Source organism: Globicephala melas, chromosome X (genome assembly GCF_963455315.2).
Source record: "Globicephala melas chromosome X, mGloMel1.2, whole genome shotgun sequence".
Classification (NCBI taxonomy): domain Eukaryota; kingdom Metazoa; phylum Chordata; class Mammalia; order Artiodactyla; family Delphinidae; genus Globicephala; species Globicephala melas.
Genome location: NC_083335.1, coordinates 15,937,180 through 15,956,650, shown reverse-complemented (window position 1 = coordinate 15,956,650; position 19,471 = coordinate 15,937,180). Strand labels below are relative to the sequence as shown.

Here is a 19,471-nt window from a genome sequence, read left to right as displayed (position 1 = left end):
GAGCTGGGAGAGTAGCAGGTAACAAATCTAGACTTTGGATTTGAATCCTGGATCTGTCACTTACTAGCACTGTGACAACTTCCCTCCACCTGAGTTCCCTTATCTGTGAAAGGAGAATAACACAAAGCATGATTAAGATTAGATTAAAATGTGGATGAAAAGAACACCTCCTATATACACTGCCTGGATCTAAGGGGGCTCAAAAAAATGAGCACTATTTTTATCATTCCCAGTTTATTTCAAGCCTCATACCCCAATGCTGCATCATCTGTGTGCAGTACTTCCTGGCAAGGACTTTCTGATTAAGTCAAGACATCTACATTTTCATCTCCTTACACCTGTGCACTGAGTCAGGTAAACAAATAGACTTGCTCAAATCTAATGCAGGGTTTTATTTGTGAATTAGGAAACATGCGTTTGTTCAAGAAACGAGCATCAAAGCTGCTGTCACCAAACCCCAATCTACAAAACTTCTTATGTACAAAGAGAAAGACCTGTCTTTAACTTGGAAAAAGGACTATTTGTGTGATCGTGCTCTCAACCCAACTTGCAACTGCCTTTCTACCTAACTGGATACAGAATTTACTCCCCCCATATAATGGAACTAACATTTTCATGACATTATCCACCACTGAGCTAACAGGCTACAAATCAATGTAACAGATTCGACTGCTTTGAGTCGTATTTCTTAAATGGTCCCATAAGCAAATACATCCAGCCTCACACATAAGCACCAGAAATTTGCCACCCCGTAAGTTACGTTCCGTTAGGTTTCTGTTTGTTGCTTTTTAAAACATCAGTCTTCCCCCTTTCCCAGTAGGTATATAGGTAGAAAAATAAATGAAGTCAGCACTCTTCACTTCTCACTAGAATAAACTGTGACTCAAACACTGTGAGTGGTTATTTGCAAGGCTATAATTTTTTTAATGACAGATTTTCCTAAAAGAAACCACTATAACATCTGTCCAAGAACTCCATGGGAAAACAAAAAATACATAAAAGATTAAAAGTCTATTACTTTAACAGCACATTGCCAAACACGGACAACTAGGATAAAATGTCAAGGAACCTTAAAAAATAACTTGAAAAGATGCAACGTTCAAGTCATTCAAACGTGTAGGGTCCACAAAGAACAGAAAAACAAGTCCGAGAACAGTTCTACTTGTGCATGATGGGAACTCAGACTGTACCTCATCCAAGTTCATTCAGGTGTCTCAAACCAATAGATGTATGAGCAGAGTTTGTTTTTTCTTCTTTGCTTGGAGATGCGCACGCAGATTAGAGAGGAGAATCTTCCAGATGCTGATGTAAGCGCAGCAGACTTGGTTCCCCTCTGATAAAGTACGAAGGCAGATTTAGTTGACTCAAACTTTATCAGTTTCCCTAAGAAAAGGTCTTATGCATGCTGAAACAGACGAGTTACTGAATTTGTCATGCTAAGTATTTACAGCAATTTTCATAAAGTGAGCTCAGTAACTTGACAGGATAAAAAAGGTAGTTGTGAATTTCTTATATAACCTTTTACAACGTGAATGACTTCGTGGGTAAATGACGCTGAAGTTCAAAGCCCCTCAAACACACATTAACAAGAAATTATTGACTGCATGAAGAGGCACACATTGTAGAAAATGCACACTTCACGGGGTTCCTGCATAGCAGGAAAGTCACTACCACTACATAACAAATGGCTATGCCAACAGTTAGAGCTGCCACTCAAGGGTCCAACAGTAGAATTCCCTCAAAATCGCAAGGAGTGTTTGCATCACAGCAAGGAAACCTTTGGGAAGACAAGTACATATTTCGTTTGCAAAGATATTTTGTGTTGGACAATTTGAACATCGCATAAACAAATCCGTTTTTGAATTGGGTACGATTTAAGGCAATGCTACTCAGACCTGAGGGGGAAAAAACCCACAGAAGTTTCTAGTTTTCTTCTGAAACTTTGATGGGTCAGAATCAGTGTCGGAAAGGATCCCCCCGCTAAGATTCAATGCACCATTAGGTATCTGCAGCTTACAAAATAGGATCCACTTGCATACTCTGAATACGAAATGGGCAATGTTATGTACTCTTCCTTGAAAACTGTAAAAAAACAAAACAAACATGGCAGCTTAGGTATTTCATATTAAAATGTCACATGAGCATGAAGACAACTACACCTGGTGCACACAAAGGAGCAACCGCCCTCACAGCAAGCTCTCCGCAGCGCTGTACTTCTCTCATGACTGGCTGTGGTGTAGTGTGGAACGGTCATGGATTCATAAATTAACTTTTAACATCAACTACAGACTAATGAATGACAATTAGACACAAGTAAGTTCAAAAGTTTTACATTTTGCTCCTGTTTGGCTGCTAAAGAGCAGCGATTTAAATTCATATAAAAACTTCTGACCACAAAGCTTGCTATACACATAAAGTACATAATCAAAAAGTAAGCAGCAATTGAATTTCTTATTTAAACTTATCTGGTATATATTATTTACATATTTGGGGGGAGAGCTCTCTGAAACCACCATGCTCCTTACTCCCCTTCCTGGCCTCTGCCCCCTCTCCGCCTGCCCCAGCCCCTCCAAATCGAAATCAAGTGCTCTGAACTATATACAACTGTACTTTGGCTAAGTGGGCTGGATGGCGCGACTCCTTCCCAGGTCTTGGAGTGGAAGAAAAGAAACAAAGTCTTGGAAGTCATGTGCAGCCTTCTTTTCCGAGTAGCAGTGTACTGTAGCCAACAGATCTGTTCTTTTCATGGCAAGGGGGGCAAAGGGCCCCCGCACTTCACTCCCCAATCTGAATGGGGCAAGATCCAGAGCCACTGGCCTCTTGCACCACAACAGGCCACCGGACAAAAAGGAAAGGAAAAGGTCACGACAGAGGCAGCAGCAATCAACACAAGTTTCCCGACAAAGGAACTTCTCCTGCTAGCACTCCCCCCTCTTCCTCTCCCTCCCCTCCCACAAATTCATTGCCTTAAAATTAATTCATATCACGAGAACTCGGTACTCTGGTTAAGTGTCAAGTAAATATAAGAAAGAGTAAATCTGTCACCTTGTATACTTGAACTGGGACATAAAGCTGGGACACACGACATCACTGAAATTAACTTTCTAAAACAGATCCGGTCTACATAGTGCAGCCAATAAAACGTAAGAGTTTGTTCACAATCTGCCTTGTACAGGGTATTTATAGTCTTTCGATGCCATATAAATAGCATTTATACAGCTTAAACATTCAGAGACATGCACTGGGACTTTTTAGGTAGTACGAATTTCTTCACAATCACATGTGCAAATTTTACAGATCACTAAGTGAGTAATGAGTAAGCTTAGGCTGGACCGTGTCTTGTATTATCTAACAAATTTAACGGGGGTTCAGAGTCATCCATAGGAAGAACCAGGCGTGTTCCCCGAATGACCAGTTCATGGTCCCCGAATGCAAGTTCCCGATCCAGGGCATCTTCAGAACTGTTTCCCATAAATCTCCTAGGGGCACCGGACGATGCTGATTCAGTGTTCACGGTAGAATCTCCATACGTCAAACTAATATCACCATCATTGAGAATAAGATCGGAGTCATCATCTTTCAACTGTTCCTGGTTCTAAATTCAAATAAAATAAGTTTTGCGAATTGTTATGAAATTCAAGAAACATTTCCAATAGCAGAATTTTCAAGGATGCCCTATTTAAAAAGCTTCAGGGGCCGCTCCCTGCCCTCAGGATAAAGTCGAAAGTCCTCACCTTGGCTTAAAAGACACTGTGCGACTTGGGCCCCTCAGCTTCATCTCCCACCACCTTCTGTTTCTCTGACCTCACCCGCCTCACTGTGTGCCCGAAGACTGAAGTGCTGACAGCTGCCCCAAATCTCTCGTGCTTTCTCTTACGTCCTGTCCCCTCTCCCCTCCTTCATGTAACTAGCGCCTACTTATCACTGAGGTCTTGGCTGAAAAGTCACTTTCTCCCAGAAGTCTTCCTTGATCATCCAAGGCTAGCTTAGGGGTCCTCCTGTGTTCTCCCCTAGCGTCCTGTACTTAGTCTTCTCCTTAGAGTGGCACTTACCCCTTTGCGTAACTGCTCAGGCAGTGGTCTGCGCCACACACACACACACCCCCCGCACTAGACCCTAAGTCCCTTGTACGCTGTACTTCAATCACCTAACAGTTTAGGGGCACAGAGAAAGTATTCGCTAAATATAAGTTCAATTGATTGTTGAACAGATTTATATAAATGAAGCTTTTACTGCCGTATCAACAACACCTAGAAATACTGAACCCTCACTACACACTTGTCACCCAGCTCAACGGGCGTTGGTTCTAATGGAAACTTTGGGGCCAAAAAGAATATAAATAAAGTTCCAGAAAAGGGAAAAATGTCTAGCATATATAGTGCCACTGTGGCAAAATAAAAAGTGTACATGTGCACAGGAAAGTCTAGAAGGTATTCAACAAAATGATGATAGTTAGCTCTGCATGACAGAATTGCTAGTGGTTTTTATTTTCTTATGTTTTTGTACTATCTGAAATTTTATTATAATGAGTACATATTACTTTTAAAAATCAGAAAGTCATTGTTTAAAATATAGAGTAAGAATTATTCTAAATACTCATATTGATCTAGCAAAAAAAAGTCTGTGACTAATACTCCTTGAGGGAAGTAGAGCTGACAGAAACATCCTACACTCAGCTCTCCTATCCTGTGCGTGTTTAAAATCTTTAAATTTGTCTAAGATGGTCAAATAGACTGAGGGCACGATTGGACAAAAATTTTTCAACTTAAAAAAAATTTGCTGTTGCTAGAAATTTGCCTAAATACTCAAAGACAAAGACATGTGAATTAAAAACCAAACAAACCCATTCCACCAACCAGCCATAATCCCTTCCTGCCCAATCCAGTTATAACAGTTAAGTCTAACAAGCGTGTCTATCGCTTAATTCAGCAATACTCAAAGCTCTGTGGCACCTTCACTCGTCAGCAGGGGCTCTTCAGCACCTTCTAATGACTTTATTAAGTTTCAGGTTTGGGGCAATATCTACCAAATTTTAAAATGCATATGACTTTTGACCCAGCAACTTAACCTTTAAAATCTATTCTTTATAACTTTATATTCTTGGGTAAATTTATATATACAAGGATATTCACTGTAAACATTGTTTGTAATAACAAAAACACAAAAGGAGGAACAATGTAAAGGTCTAGCCACAGGAGACTAATTAAATTAATCTTGGCAAAACCACACTGTGCAGCCACCAATAGAGAGAAGGTAAGGGATCTCATGGACTCTTAGAAACATATCCATGCTGTATCATTAAGTGAAAAAAGCAAGTAGCAGGACAATACTCTTATTATGATCCCATTTGTGTAAAACAATAAACAGAGCTATATATACACATATAAGTTTGTGTAGATAAACTATAGCAGGGAGTATCCAAAATAAACCCTTAATAAAGACTGCCTCTGGGGGATGGAGGTGGGAGAAAGAGAGCGACTTTTATTTTTCACTTTGTACGTTCCATACTGTTTGAATATCTGGCTGCAAGCATGCTACTTTTATAATTTAATAAGTAGTTAACATAGCAAAAAATAAAATTAAAAAATTAAGTTTTATGGTTGTTACGGGTTACATGGTATCTCCCCCCCGCACCCCCCCCAAGAGATGTGAAATCCTAACTCCCAGTACCTGTGAATGTGACCTTATCTGGAAATAGAGTCTTTGCAGGTGATCACATTAAGATTAGGTCCTTGGTATGGGCCCTGAGCAAGTATGACTGGTGGGTGTCCTTATAAAAAGGGAAAATTTGGAGACACAGACGCATACGCGCACACAGGGAGAATGCCAGGTACAGATGAAGACAGAGATCTGTGTGATGCATCTTCAAGCCAAAGAATGCCAAAGATGGCCAGCAAACCACAAGAAGCTGGAGAGAGCCCTCGGAAGGCCCCAACCCTACTGGCACCTTGACCTCAGACTTCTAGCCTCCAGAACTTGAAACAGTAAACTTCTGTTGTTAAGCCATTCAGTTCGGGGTACTCTGTTATGGCAGCCCAAGGAAACGAATAGAACAATGCCGTATTTTGCTATCCACAGGACACACAGGCATTGTGGAACTCTTCTGGCTTTTGGTGATGGCGAGTGGGTCTTTGGAATCCCAGAGCCAGACCTCAATGACTTAACTGACAAAGCTGGCTGATCCCTCAGCACAGAGCCACATGGGCTAACAGGGTAAAGAGGGAATGGGGGCCGTGCTTGATATGGGAGCCTGGGCAAAGTGGCAGGGAGGGACAAGACAACACGGGGTGTTCCCCCCAGCCCACCAGTAGTCTGTCGGAACTGTGCACTGACTCAACATAACACAACGCTGCAGGGTGCTCCTCCCTGACCCAGGTGCCACCCCTGCTAAGACTCCTCTTCCCCATCCATTCTCTGTGGGATCTGCTCGAAAACACCACAGAGGCGGTCACAGGGAACTGGAGGGTGCATGTCTACACTGCTTTACCACAGCCTCATCTCTCAACTCAAGGTGTTGCATCAGAGTAGTCAAAATTGGTGGGTTTTGTTAACATGGGTACTTTATTTGATGCACCAGATTATTTTTGAAGGGTTGGGTTAGAAGTAAAGGTTTTTAAAAAAGAACTTGAAAAATTAAATGTTCATATTTTAAAATAAAAACTGGTTAGCATTTGTCATTTCTTTCTTTGTGGCAATACCTGCTGAATCACTAATCTTATGTCGGCAGCTAAGGAAAAAATATGGAATCTAGATTATATCTAGATATATCCATGCCTCCCAGCAATACGGTACACAGGTAGATAAACTTTCCCTAATACCCGAAATAAAAGAGCATCTGTTGCACTTTAGGGGCATCAAAAAATGTTTTAGTAATCCTCTCCACATGACTGTGACGACCCTGATTTATAGATTACAATATACGCAGTTAGTACTAAGCTCAGGCCACATGCTGCAAATAAATGAAAACCAGCATGGAAATAGAATTATTTACTAAAATCACTGACAGTAAGATGAGATGCTCTCCTGTATCTTTTTTCAAATGACGGCTCAAAGGCGGTGAATTATATTTATAGATTTCAGTGCATTTTCTGGCTGAGCAAAATATGTTTATATTCCTGCTTGTGGATTTTATACCTTAAACGCAAGCAAAGCAAAACAAAACAAAAAACCAGTAACCCATCCACAGAACAGATAGTTTTAAATTTAACTTAATGAAGAACTTAGGTTCTGGATAAAACCAACTTACCTCATAAGCCTGGGGGCTGGTTAGGCATCTCGCAACGGGTCCACAGCAGGCAGGGAGGGTTGTCGTGAGAGGAGGCCCACTGTGCGTCAGCAGAGGCTTCAGATAGCTGTGCCAGTTAAGGAAGAGCTGCGTTCCTTTCTTTACCAATTTAAAAGAACAATCTGTTTGATAACAATCACTGTCACAGTGTACCTACCAATTCAGATAGCAAATGTTGTCCCATTTCATGACCCTATTATGCAATGGGAGGGAGATTTTATTATTATCTCTGTTTTACAAATATGGAAACTCAGGCTCATAGAAGTCAATGATCTGCCTAAAGTCACACAATTAAGTAAACGGAGGACCAATACTCGAACCCAGATTGGCTTGATTCCAAATCCTATGCCCTTTCCACTACATCATATTGCCTTTCTGATTTTACTAAAGCCAAAAGGAAGACAAAATCACTCTCAATTTAGCGCTGAAGGAGACACGGAAGAAACTAAAGAATGGTAAGAGCCTAAAAAGAGATTAAATATTCCAGTAGTAGAATATAGCAATAAAAATGGTTTTAATTATTTATAGTAGACTCAGCTGGCCTCTTCAATGAGTTGAAACTTTAGTATCAAAGGAAACTCAATTCTAAAAACATTAAAAAAATTATGCATCATGAGGTCCTCTGTCATAGACTCTTATTTCAGTATTCATCTATTCTCCAAAAATAAAAATAAAAACAGATGCAACAATATATTTGATACTCAGAAGAAAAAAAGAGGGAATCATGAGAAAAAGCAGAAAAAGGGAGAAAGACACATACATATTCGCTGCTTTCTAAAATTACAACTTAAGGTTGTTCTCAATTAAAAATGAGGAGGCCAAAGAAATTTACATAAATTCACATATTTATAAACTCTAAGATTAAAGTACTTCATATAAACACACTTACATAGCTCATAAAACATCTTGCCACACAAAACCACTGAAAATCTGGAATGATGAATTCTACTAGTGCATTAAGTACAGAAAGTACCAGATCGTAGTTTAGTGGTACTTAACACGCTAGTACAGAGGCTAATAAGTCTTGGTATTTAACTCTATAAGAACAAATTCCCTAAAAACTAAAACTTACCAAGTATTGACAAAAGGAAATCTGAATAGTCCTGTATTTATTAAAGAAACTAAAAACCTCTTCATACAAAAAGTTCCAGGCCCAGAAGGCTTCACTGGTTAAAATCTTCCCAGACTTAAGAAATACACAAACTCCTCCAGAAAAATAGAAAAAGAGAAAAATTCTTCCCTACCTGTTTTATAAAACTAGCACAATCTTCCTATAGAAACTTGACAAGGACATTACAAGAAAAAAAAATCACGAGCCAATACCTCTCATGAAAAGACACAAAAATCAGACACAAAATACTAGCAAATTAAATCTAGTGACATACACAGTGAATAATATCATAATCAAGTGGGATTTGTTCCAGTAATGTAAAATTGGCTTAACATTCAAAAAATTGATGAAAATCAGCAAGATAACACACTAAAGGAGAAAAAATAACTACACGATCGTCTCAGTTGATGTAGAAAAAGCGTCTAATAATATTCAATACCTATTTATGGTAAGAACTCTTAGCAGACTAGAAATAGAAAGGAATTTTCTTACATTGATCAAGGATATCTCAAAAACTGACAGCTAACATCATACTCAATGGTGAAATATTGAAAAATTTCCCCCTTAGGTCAGGAATAAGACAAGAATGCCCGCTATCATCACTTACATTTAACATTGTACTGGGAATGTCCAGCCAATATAATAAGACATAAAAATAAAACATTATTATTCACTTGGTTATGTGCATAGAAAACAGAATCTAAAAACTATTAGAAATGTAAGTAAACTTAACAAGATTGCTGGATACAAGGCCAATATATAAAAATCCAATTATATACCTATATATTAAGGGCAAAAATGTAGAAAATAAAATAAAATGAAATACATACCATTTACAATAGCACCCAAAATACCAAATATATAGAGATAAATATAATGAAAGATGTGCAAGACCTGTCACTAAAAACTATAAAACATTAATGAGAGAAGTTAAAGAAGATCTAAATGAATGGAGGATATACAGTGTTCATGGATTGGAAGACTCAATATTGTTAAAATGTCAGTTCTCTCCAAATTCATCCACAGATTTAATACAAATTCAATAATTTGCCAGCAGCTTTTTTTCTGTGTGTGTGTGAGCATGAGTGTGCATGTATGTATGGAAAATGACAAGTTGTTTCTAAAATTTAGATGAAAATGCCATGGACCTAAAATAGCTAAGGCAATACTAAAGAATGACAAACCTGTAGAATTTCTCCTATTGGATAGCAAGACTTATTAAAAAGTACAATAATTAAGAGAGTGTGGTATTGATGTAAAAATAGACAAAGAGAAAAGACGGTCCGGAAACAAGAGCCCCCCGACTTATATGGCCAAGTGATTTACAACAAAATTTCCACTGCAATACAGCGGGTTAAGGATGGCATTTCCAATAAACGGTGCTGGGTCAACTGAATACTCGTATGGGAAAAAATAGGTCTTGACCCACACCTCACACTATACACAAAAATCAATTTGTAATGGATCGAAGACTTAAATGTGATAGTTAAGACAATCATATGTTTAGAAGAAAACATAGGAAAATATCTTCATGACCTTGGGATATAAAAGATCTCTTAAGACACAAAAAGCACTAACCATAAAAGAAAAGATTAATGAAATAAACTTCATTAAAATGAAGAATTTCTGTTCCTCAAAAGACAGGATTACAAAAATGAAAAGGTGAGCTATAGATTGGGAGAAGATAGTCACAATACATATAACTAACAAAGAACTCAATTCAGGAATGTAGAAAGAATTACAAGTAAATAAAAAAAAGATAAGACAGTTCAATTAAATAGTGAGCAAAAGAACCGAACAGACACACTTCATAAAAGAGGATATCCAAATGGCCAATAAACATATGAAAGGAAACCTCATCAGAGGAATGCAAATTAAACCACATGAGATATCACCACGCACCCACTGAAATGGCTAAAATTTCAAATGCTGGCCAATGCCAAGTTTTGGAGAAGATGTGGAACAACTTAACTTGCTGATGGGAGGGTAAATTGGTTACAACCACTCTGGAAAACAGGTTGGCAATATCTATTAAAGCTAAACATACACTTGCTCCAAATTCCATTCCTAGGTATATACCCAAGAGAAATGAGTGCCTATGTTCATCAAAAGATGTACAAACAGGGAATTCCCTGGTGGCGCAGTGGTTAAGAATCCACCTGCCAGTGCAGGGGACACGGGTTCAAGCCCTGGTCGGGGAAGATCCCACACGCTGCGGAGCAACTAAGCCTATGCGCCACAACTACTGAGCCTATGCTCTAGAGCCCGCAAGCCACAACTACTGAGCCCACGTGCTGCAACTACTGAGCCCGTGTGCCTAGAGCCCATGTTCCGCAACAAGAGAAGCCACCGCAGTGAGAAGTCCGCGCACCACAATGAAGAGCAGCCTCCGCTCAGCGCAACTAGAGAAAGCCCTCCCGCAGCAACGAAGACCCAACGCAGCCATAAATAAATAAATTAATTAAAAGATTATTTTTTTAAAAAAAGATGTACAAATGTTTAGCTTTATTTATAATCGTCAAAAGCAGGAAACAACCTAAACGTTTATCAACAATAGTTTCTGAGATATCCTTAATCAAAAAAAAAAAAAAAAAGAAAACCCCCAAAAACCAAAACCCCGTAGTATATTCATACTATTTATGGAACACTACACAGCAATGATAAAGAATGAATTACTGGTACAGGCAACAATATAGATAAGTTACACAATGTTGACTGAAAGAAGCAAAACATAAAGTAATACATAGTATATAATTCCATTTATATGAAGATCAAAAATAGGTAAAACTAATCCATGTTGCAAGGAATCAGAACAGTGGCCGCCCTTTTGGCTGTAAGGCCTTCAGGGAAGTCATTACTGACTGCAGGGAAAACAGGGAGCCTTCTGGGGTGCTTGAAATGTTCTTCGTATCTTTATATGGGTGGCAGGCACACAGGTGTATACATAAGTCAAAATTCATTAAGCCGTACCCTTAAGATTTGTATACATTACTGTATTTAAGTTATATCTCAATTATAACAAATGAACAAACGGACTGCACAAAGGAACTGAAATCTAGAATGATGAATGATTAATTATACTAGGGCACTAGGTATTAAAATTACCAAGTCTTAGTCTAGTAGTACTGAGTCAAACAATTCTTGGTGGTCACTTCTATAAGAATATAAAAAAATATTATTCTACTCTTTCTCTACATTAGGATCATTTAATTATTTTGTATATTATGCAGAAAATATACAAAACATTTATGAAGGAAAAACTAAACAATTTTTGTTAAATCAGAAGGATGAAAAAAATCCCAAGAGATATGGGAGTGGCTTATACCCAAAATGCTGATAATGGAGCCAAAAGTAATGACATAATCATTAAACAATTTTTTTTTTTTTTTTTTTGCGGTACGCAGGCCTCTCACTGTTGTGGCCTCTCCCATTGCGGAGCACAGGCTCTGGACGCGCAGGCTCAGTGGCCATGGCTCACAGGCCCAGCTGCTCCGCGGCATGTGGGATCTTCCCGGACCAGGGCATGAACCCGTGTCCCCCGCATCGGCAGGTGGACTCTCAACCACTGTGCCACCAGGGAAGCCCTCATTAAACAATTTTAAGGAGCCAGGATCTCTCTCCCTCTAATAGGAGTCTTAATACCATAGATAAGCGAGTATTCATGTTCCCGTATATTAATTTTGAGTCCTCGTAAAAAGTGAATGTAAAAATCTAGCAAACAGAATATAGTAAATAGTAGCTTCTAATGATAATTGTCAAGCGCATTTTTTGTAAACATAGAAGGTTTTGATCAGAAAGTCAAAAGCAAGGGAAAAACATTTTACATGGTTGTCTCAAATTTGCTTCAATGGAACATAAACCAGGTTTTGATTCCCTTACTGATAAGTCTCAGCCAGAAAGAACTCCATGGTCCCTTTTTCTAGTTCAACTTTCAAATAAGAAATTAATTTTAATAAATAGTGAGTGATAAAATGTTTTTTAAAAGGCATGATTTAAACAGGTTATTATATATAGCCCGACCCAAAGTATAGCTATGAAGAAGACTGTTAGGATAGGACAAGAAGGAAATTGGTAAACAATGAAGCACTGGCATTCTGAATGGAGAGGAGAATCTCCCAGTCTGTGGAAAGGTCAGAGAAAAAACGACATCGCTGACTACTGCGGTACCTAGCATCACTGAATTTCTCATTCTCATGTTTTTTCCTAAGGCAGTCTTTCCTCTTTTACTCTAACAAGCACACGGACAAACACCAACAAATCCCTTTTGCGGCATTCACTCGATTAGCTAAAGGACAATAAATATTAAAGTTTGCTCAATAAATAAACCTATATATCAAAACAAGTCTATCATAAGGGCTCCTGAGTCCCTGCATACAGCAAGCTTCTGCAATAACCAGTCCTTACTGGTTCCATGGGTTTTCAGAGGATTCATCTGTGTGGGTTTCCTCTGGTAACCTTCTCTACTACACTGAAGGGGAAAGGGAAGACCAAAGGCAGGTTTTATATTCCAGTTCAGGAAGAGAGTGGTCAAAACCGTTGTTCCATTAAACTCTAGCGTCCACGTCCACACTGCCATTTTTTTTCTCAGTTAAGGATACTTATGATCAAAGTTATACCATATCCGGAAAAGCCAGGCACTCTCTGCTTTGGTAGTTCTTCTTTCACTTTCAGGAATACCCTGCAAACAGATTATAAATCAATACATACACAAAGATAAAAACACATTTAGTTAAGAGTCATTTCTTTGTAGAATCAGGAACATAGCCTACCGCATACGAGATACTCTCCAACATGGGTAACATGAGACATTTAATAGCTTGTACACTGCAGCTTGGGAATAAAAAATTGAAGTGTTTTTCTGAACACTTCTATTACTCAGGCTGCTTACTGATTTATGAGTCTACTGGCATTTAAAAAAATCAGTGTGGGATAATCCATCCCCTAAATCTGAAAGGCTTACACCCATGTGAACTGCACCTTAAGTAGAAAACATCCCATCAACATCCCGATCTCTGGGAGTTGTCATGGGTCCCAAAGTTAACTGGCATTTTCAAAGTTGCTACTATGTTCTTAGAACACTAGCAAAATGTAAGTAAGTAGGGAAATTCCATGTTAAGCCTGACTGGGTAGGAGGGAAAAGTAACAGCAAGCAGCTTCAAAAACAGCTCCCCCAAAACATCAACTGGGTCCTTATGTGTAATATGATGCGGTCGGCCAGCAGTGGCGCTGTTAGGCCACCTGGTTCCTCTCGGCTCTGACACGAACTAGTTGGGCAACTCCCTTTCCCTCTCTCCAGCGGAGTTTTTTCATGTATACAATGTTACTCGAAGGCTCTATCCATCATGAATGTTCTATGTTTCCGGGACTTTCGAAGAGTACGGAGTTTAGATTCTGGCTTTTGGTTCCTGTTCTTCCTGGTCTTCGAAATAAATGAATCTTCCTCTCAACATGTATCAAAACATAGACAATATAAAAATGTTTGAGAACACTGTATGGGCTTACAAGAGTGGAGAATCACCCATATTTCCTTTCACATCAGGAGGCATTGGTTTGTATGTCTCCGCTTTTTGAAGAGCGACGAATCTGTAAATCTCACATGATCCTCTCACCACATGAGCAGCTGTACACCCAACTCCCACACGCTCCGTAGTTACTAAAATCTTCCTCTGGGCTTCCCAGTGGACACTCGAAATACTGAGTAAACAATATACTGAGCCAAGGCATCCATACGGTTTTGAGGGCAAGGTAAAAATGAGATTTTTTTTCCTGGATGTCACAGCTGCTACTCACCTACCTGGCTCTCTCCCTGTCACTCCATTTCCATTTGTCCTCTGTGGCGACAGAGGGGACATAGCAAGTGGAGACTTTCGCAGATGGTGATCAAGCACTTGTCCGAGGGCCTGTTTGGTAACTCTTCTTGTTTGGCCGTGGGGGTGGAGGCACTGAGGAGCTATTGCCCCTTGGAAAGCACCCCAGCAGCTCACCGTCATGGGAATTTATCCAGCCTTGTTGTACAAATAGTGCAAGCCCATGAAATTATACTTTAAGGTTCTGACCACAAAAGGGGCAAGTACTTACTATGTCACGTACACACTCAGCACTCAATAGCTAGCAAAATTAGCATTCAGGAAATGAATCTGATAAAAAACATTTTTAAACTACACTCTGAAGACAAATAAACCAGGGCTTGTTTCAGACAAGAAAAAGAACTGTGTTTTTAAAGAGATGCTTTCCATCTTCAAAAACCTCATTTCTGTGATTCCCCATCTCATGTCTAGGGCAGAGGCATATAGTCAGTGGTGCTCAGAAAGCATTAACAAGTGGCGGGAAAATACCAGAAAAGGGTGGTCAGTCTAGGGAAGGCACTGAGTCACACTGCATTCAGTCTACCAGGTTCAGGTTCAGAGGAACAACTGAGAAAGTGACACATGGAAGTAAGCAAGGAAACATGGGCAAGGCTGAGGCACGGGGTAAGAAAGCACATTCTCCTGAACAGGCAGGAAAGACTGGCTGAAGAGTCCAACGCTTCTGGGCAGTTCTCAAGGGCAGCTGCTGGTCATCCAATTTGAAAGTTACACAGGAAGAGCAGCTGGAGTGGGGCTTACATCAGAGACAAGCCTTCATGCGCAAACCAAAGTGGAAAAAGGCTCCCCGTGCCAGAGCAGTCACTTGAAAACCCAGGAGCACTTAAGGGACTGCTCTCGTCTGTGGCCAAAGCCCAGGTTGGCCCAAAGATAGGAGAGCTGTCACCCTTGATAACCACACGCTGCCTAAAATTCAGTTTTGTCTCTATCGAGCAGTGAGAAAAGCCAGGAATGATGTCAGTTAAAAGCTGATGCAAATAGGACAGGATCTAAATAATAGTGACATGAAGTCTACAGTAGATTTGTTTTCTTTCCAAGCGGCTACACATTTGACAGAAATGCCAGAGACAACACAAATGCATATTTACCAAATGTTCTTGGTCTGAATCAACACCAACCCTAAAGGAGAAACACAAAAGGAAAATGAGATCTTGCAGTCAAAAGAAAAATTGTCTATTCACATATGGGCACTGTCAGGCAACTACTTTTCTCAACGCAGAAGCTATGGAATGCTTAATATTTTCGTGCTTCTCGATGGCTGGTGACGTAGACTTTTGGCTCCCACCACTCTCCTTAGCACGGCTTGGACCCTAAGGCAAGCAGGGTCTACTAATATTCTCTTCCTGCAATCCAATCCCACTTACCAGTTTCAGAAAAAGAACTTTTTCTTCTGTAAGTCCACTACAAGCAGGAGTCAGGGAAAGCAGCATTGCCCCAGTGGTTGAATAAGAACTACAACGTAGTTCCAAAAACAAGGCTGGCCCAATGCAGTTCCAGGAGGGAGCTGCATGTTTTCGGACCTCTTGGCTCTCACGGCAACATCCTCTTATGACTGCAGAGAGGGTCCAATTACAGGGGTTTTCCCATAGGCTAATGGACAGACATTAGCCTTGGTTCTTCAGAATTCTTTCTTATCTGCTTTCCGTATCCCAGGGAACAGCTTCATTATGAAGAAGCTCTCTTTGACTCCTCTACCCCCTCAGCACGAGCACTCACCAACCCCGCTCATTCTTCCCCTAAACTGTTTCTCAGGTCTTCTCTCCTTTCCAACTGCTCAAGCTCGGGCCTCATTCTGACTCGTGGGGTCTGGAGCAACTGGCTGTAAGGTTGCCCAGCTGCCAGGCTCTCCTCTAGAGTTAGCCATCTAAAGCAGAGAACTAACTCACTGGCTTGTTCCCTGGACAAAAGACTCTGAGAGCAGCTTGCAACCCAGAGGGTCAAGTCTAAAGTCCTTTGTGTGGCATGCAAGACTCTACAAGCTAGCCTCCCCCGCTGCTCCAGCCTAGCTTTCCCCTCATCCTCGCCCACATACCCGCTGTTAGCCAGACCGACTGCTCCTCTCCCCAAATCCTGTCCTCCCCTGAGCTTCCACGCCTCCGCTCATGGTGTTCCCTCTATCGGAAATGTACTGCCCCTTATTTTTTTTTTTGTCCTCCTTTTTCAAGTTCCAAAGGAACCATTCTATGGCCCCTTCAGGCGGGACTTTTCCTTTGTGCTTTTACAGCACTTTCTAGATTCCTTTATTATAATACTTAGCACAGTATAGTTATTTACCGGTCAGTCTCCCCCAAAAGACTGTGAGCTCCTTGAGGATAAAGGCCATGTCCCAATTCATCTCCGTATCCCCAGAGTCTAGCACAGTACCTGACACACAATAGGTGCTCAAATGTTTATCGATTAAGGTCACTACTACAGACAACACAGTAAAAATAGCAGTGTGAGAAGCTGTAGCAGGAGCAGCCCAGTAACACCGAAGGGAGGAAAATGATGCACGACCTTATCTGGAAGGCAAGTGAATCAGGGCCAAAGACTTGAAAACAGATGGCCACGACCAGCTTCAGAATTGAAAGAAACGCTCATTTCTTCCTTGTTAAGATGGCCAGAAGCTGTTTAATATCTTCTTAGCCAGATTAAACTCTAATCACATTTGTGTATCTCAAGTGACATCTAGTGGTCTTGAAGACAGCACATTTGGGTTTTTTTGTTTTTCTGGTTTTTTAAATAAATTTTATTTATTTATTTATTTATTGGCTGCATTGGGTCTTCGTTGCTGTGTGCGGGCTTTCTCTAGCTGGGGTGAGCGGGGGCTACTCTGTTGCGGTGCGTGGGCTTCTCATTGTCGTGGCTTCTCTTGCTGTGGAGCACGGGCTCTAGGCATGTAGGCTTCAGTAGTTGTGGCACGTGGGCTCAGTAGTTGTGGCTTGCGGGCTCTAGACCTCAGGCTCAGTAGTTGTGGCGCACAGGCTTAGTTGCTCCGCGGCATGTGGGATCTTCCCAGGCCAGGGCTCGAACCTGTGTCCCTTGCATTGGCAGGCAGATTCTTTTTTTTTTTTTTTTTTTTGCAGTATGCGGGCCTCTCACTGCTGTGGCCTCTCCCATTGCGGAGCACAGGCTCCAGACGCCATGGCTCATGGGCCTAGCTGCTCCGCGGCATGTGGGATCTTCCCAGACCGGGGCACGAACCCGTGTCCCCTGCATCGGCAGGCGGACTCTCAACCACTGCGCCACCAGGGAAGCTCGGCAGGCAGATTCTTAATCACTGCACCACCAGGAAAGCCCCCTGAAGACAGCACATTTGTAATTCTCAGATGGAACAGTACTGGAGGCCAATTCAAGGTAATAAAATTTCTCAGAGCAGTTATTATCTGCCAGGCACTGTGCTAAGCACAGGGCATAGACATGAATTAGACACGGCTCTGCCCTCAAGGAGCTCACAGACTAGTGGGGGAGACAGATACAACTAGAGCATAATCCCTAAGGGCTTTGCAATCCAGGAGGGCTGGGTTCCAATCTGACCTCATCTCCTTTCTAGCTGTTTGAATTCAGTCAAGTTATGCAGCCCTATGAACCGCAGTTCGATCACCTGGAAAATGGGGATGACAGACCCCACACAGAGTCGCTGCAAGAATCAAACAAGAAAATGTGTCTAAAGATTTTAAAACAGTGTCCCATACATCACTAACATTCTCTAAATGGCAGCTCTTATAACAATATCATTATTACAAGGCTGACCAAAACACGTACTGTAACAGAGGTACTCCATGCAGACGGAAGAGTGGTGCTGAGAGAAAAGAAGAGGGCAAAAGGAGGAGGCGTTTGAGCTGTGCCATCTCCTGGGAGTGAAAGAGAATTTCAGGCAGAGGCAACAGTGTGAGCAAAGGTTTGGAGATGGAGAAATGCAAAGTATGTGTGGTAAATGACAAGGAGCCAAAGGTGACTGTCACAGACTATGCGAAAGGGCCTACGAAGAGCTGGCTGGCTCTCACTCACTGAGGAGCCGTTGTCCACACAACAGGACAGATCATGTCACTTTCTTGCTTTCAAATCCTACAAGATTGCCAATTTCGATTTTAAAATCCAAACTCCTTACCGTGTCCTACAGGACCCGATAGCAGGGGTCCACAAACTACAGCCCACAGGCCAATTCGGTGCACCTCCCGCTTTTGTGAATAAAGTCTTGTGGGAACACAGCCACGGCAACTGATTCACATATTGTCTATGGGACTTTCACGCTGGAGTTGAGTAGCTGAGACAGAGGCCATACAGCCTTCAAAGCCTAAAATATTACTCTCTGGCCCTTTACAGGACACGTTTGCCAACCCCTGCCCCTAAAGGATCTTGCCCACCTCGTTTCCTACCTACCCTTCAGTCACTGTAGTCCAGCTAGGTGGGCTTTGTTCCTTTCCATTCAATAGGCTACATTTGTGCCTACCTCAGGGCCTTTGCACATGCTCTCCCCTCTGCCTGGACTGCTCTTCCTCCTGCTCACCATTTAACTGGCATCATCTTGTCATTCAGGTAGACTGAGCTCAAATCTAACCTCAGAGAGACCTTTCTTGATCTCCACCTATAAAATACATCTATCCCCAGCTACTATCATAGTACCTTGTTTGCCATCATAGCATTTAACATCATCTAAAATTGTCATCTTCATTTATTTACTTGCTAGCTTACTATCTGTCTTCTTCTACCACAGTATAGACATTATGAGACCAGGGACCTCTTCTATCTTATTACTACCACTGCACCTCTCCAGACCAGGGTCTCTTAACCTTCGCATTACCAACATCTTGGTCCAGATCATTCTTTGTTGTGAGGGCTGCTCTGGGCACTGGAGGACGTTCAGCAGCATCCTTGGCCTCCCCTCTTAGATTGTGACAATCAAAAATGTCTCCAGGCACTGCCAAATGTCCCTGGCGGGGGGGATCACCCCCAGTTGAGAACCACTAAGTTAGAGAACCATGGCACATAGTTGGTTCTCAATCAGTATTTATCGAATGAATGAATAAAAGGCTTTACAGACATTAATTAGCTCACTGAATCCTTACAACAACCCTGGGAGGGAGGTACTGTTACACACGTCACAAACAGGGAACCTGAGGCTGAGAAAGGTTAAAGAACTTGCTCAAGATCACAGAATTACTAAACAAAGGGGCAAGAACTCAAAGTCAGGTCTGATCCTGCATGAATTTTAAACCTGGAGGACTTTTT

General features: G+C 41.2%; 1 protein-coding gene across 2 annotated transcripts in view; it reads right to left on the bottom strand.

Moving 5' to 3' along the window:
* Positions 1 to 895: 895 nt before the first annotated feature.
* Positions 896 to 19,471, bottom strand: part of SLC9A6 (solute carrier family 9 member A6) — a 51,460-nt gene continuing 32,884 nt past the window's right edge. The window contains exons 13-17 of one of the 2 annotated variants that reach the window (XM_060292283.1): positions 16,535 to 16,624; positions 15,349 to 15,379; positions 12,995 to 13,074; positions 7,247 to 7,352; positions 896 to 3,595 (exon numbers count right to left, since the gene is read on the bottom strand). In XM_060292283.1, coding sequence (XP_060148266.1) covers positions 3,323 to 3,595; positions 7,247 to 7,352; positions 12,995 to 13,074; positions 15,349 to 15,379; positions 16,535 to 16,624 — 580 coding nt within the window. In that variant the 3' untranslated portion in view covers positions 896 to 3,322. The remainder of the gene's footprint in view (positions 3,596 to 7,246; positions 7,353 to 12,994; positions 13,075 to 15,348; positions 15,380 to 16,534; positions 16,625 to 19,471) is intronic. The other variant, XM_030844991.2, reaches the window with a different exon arrangement.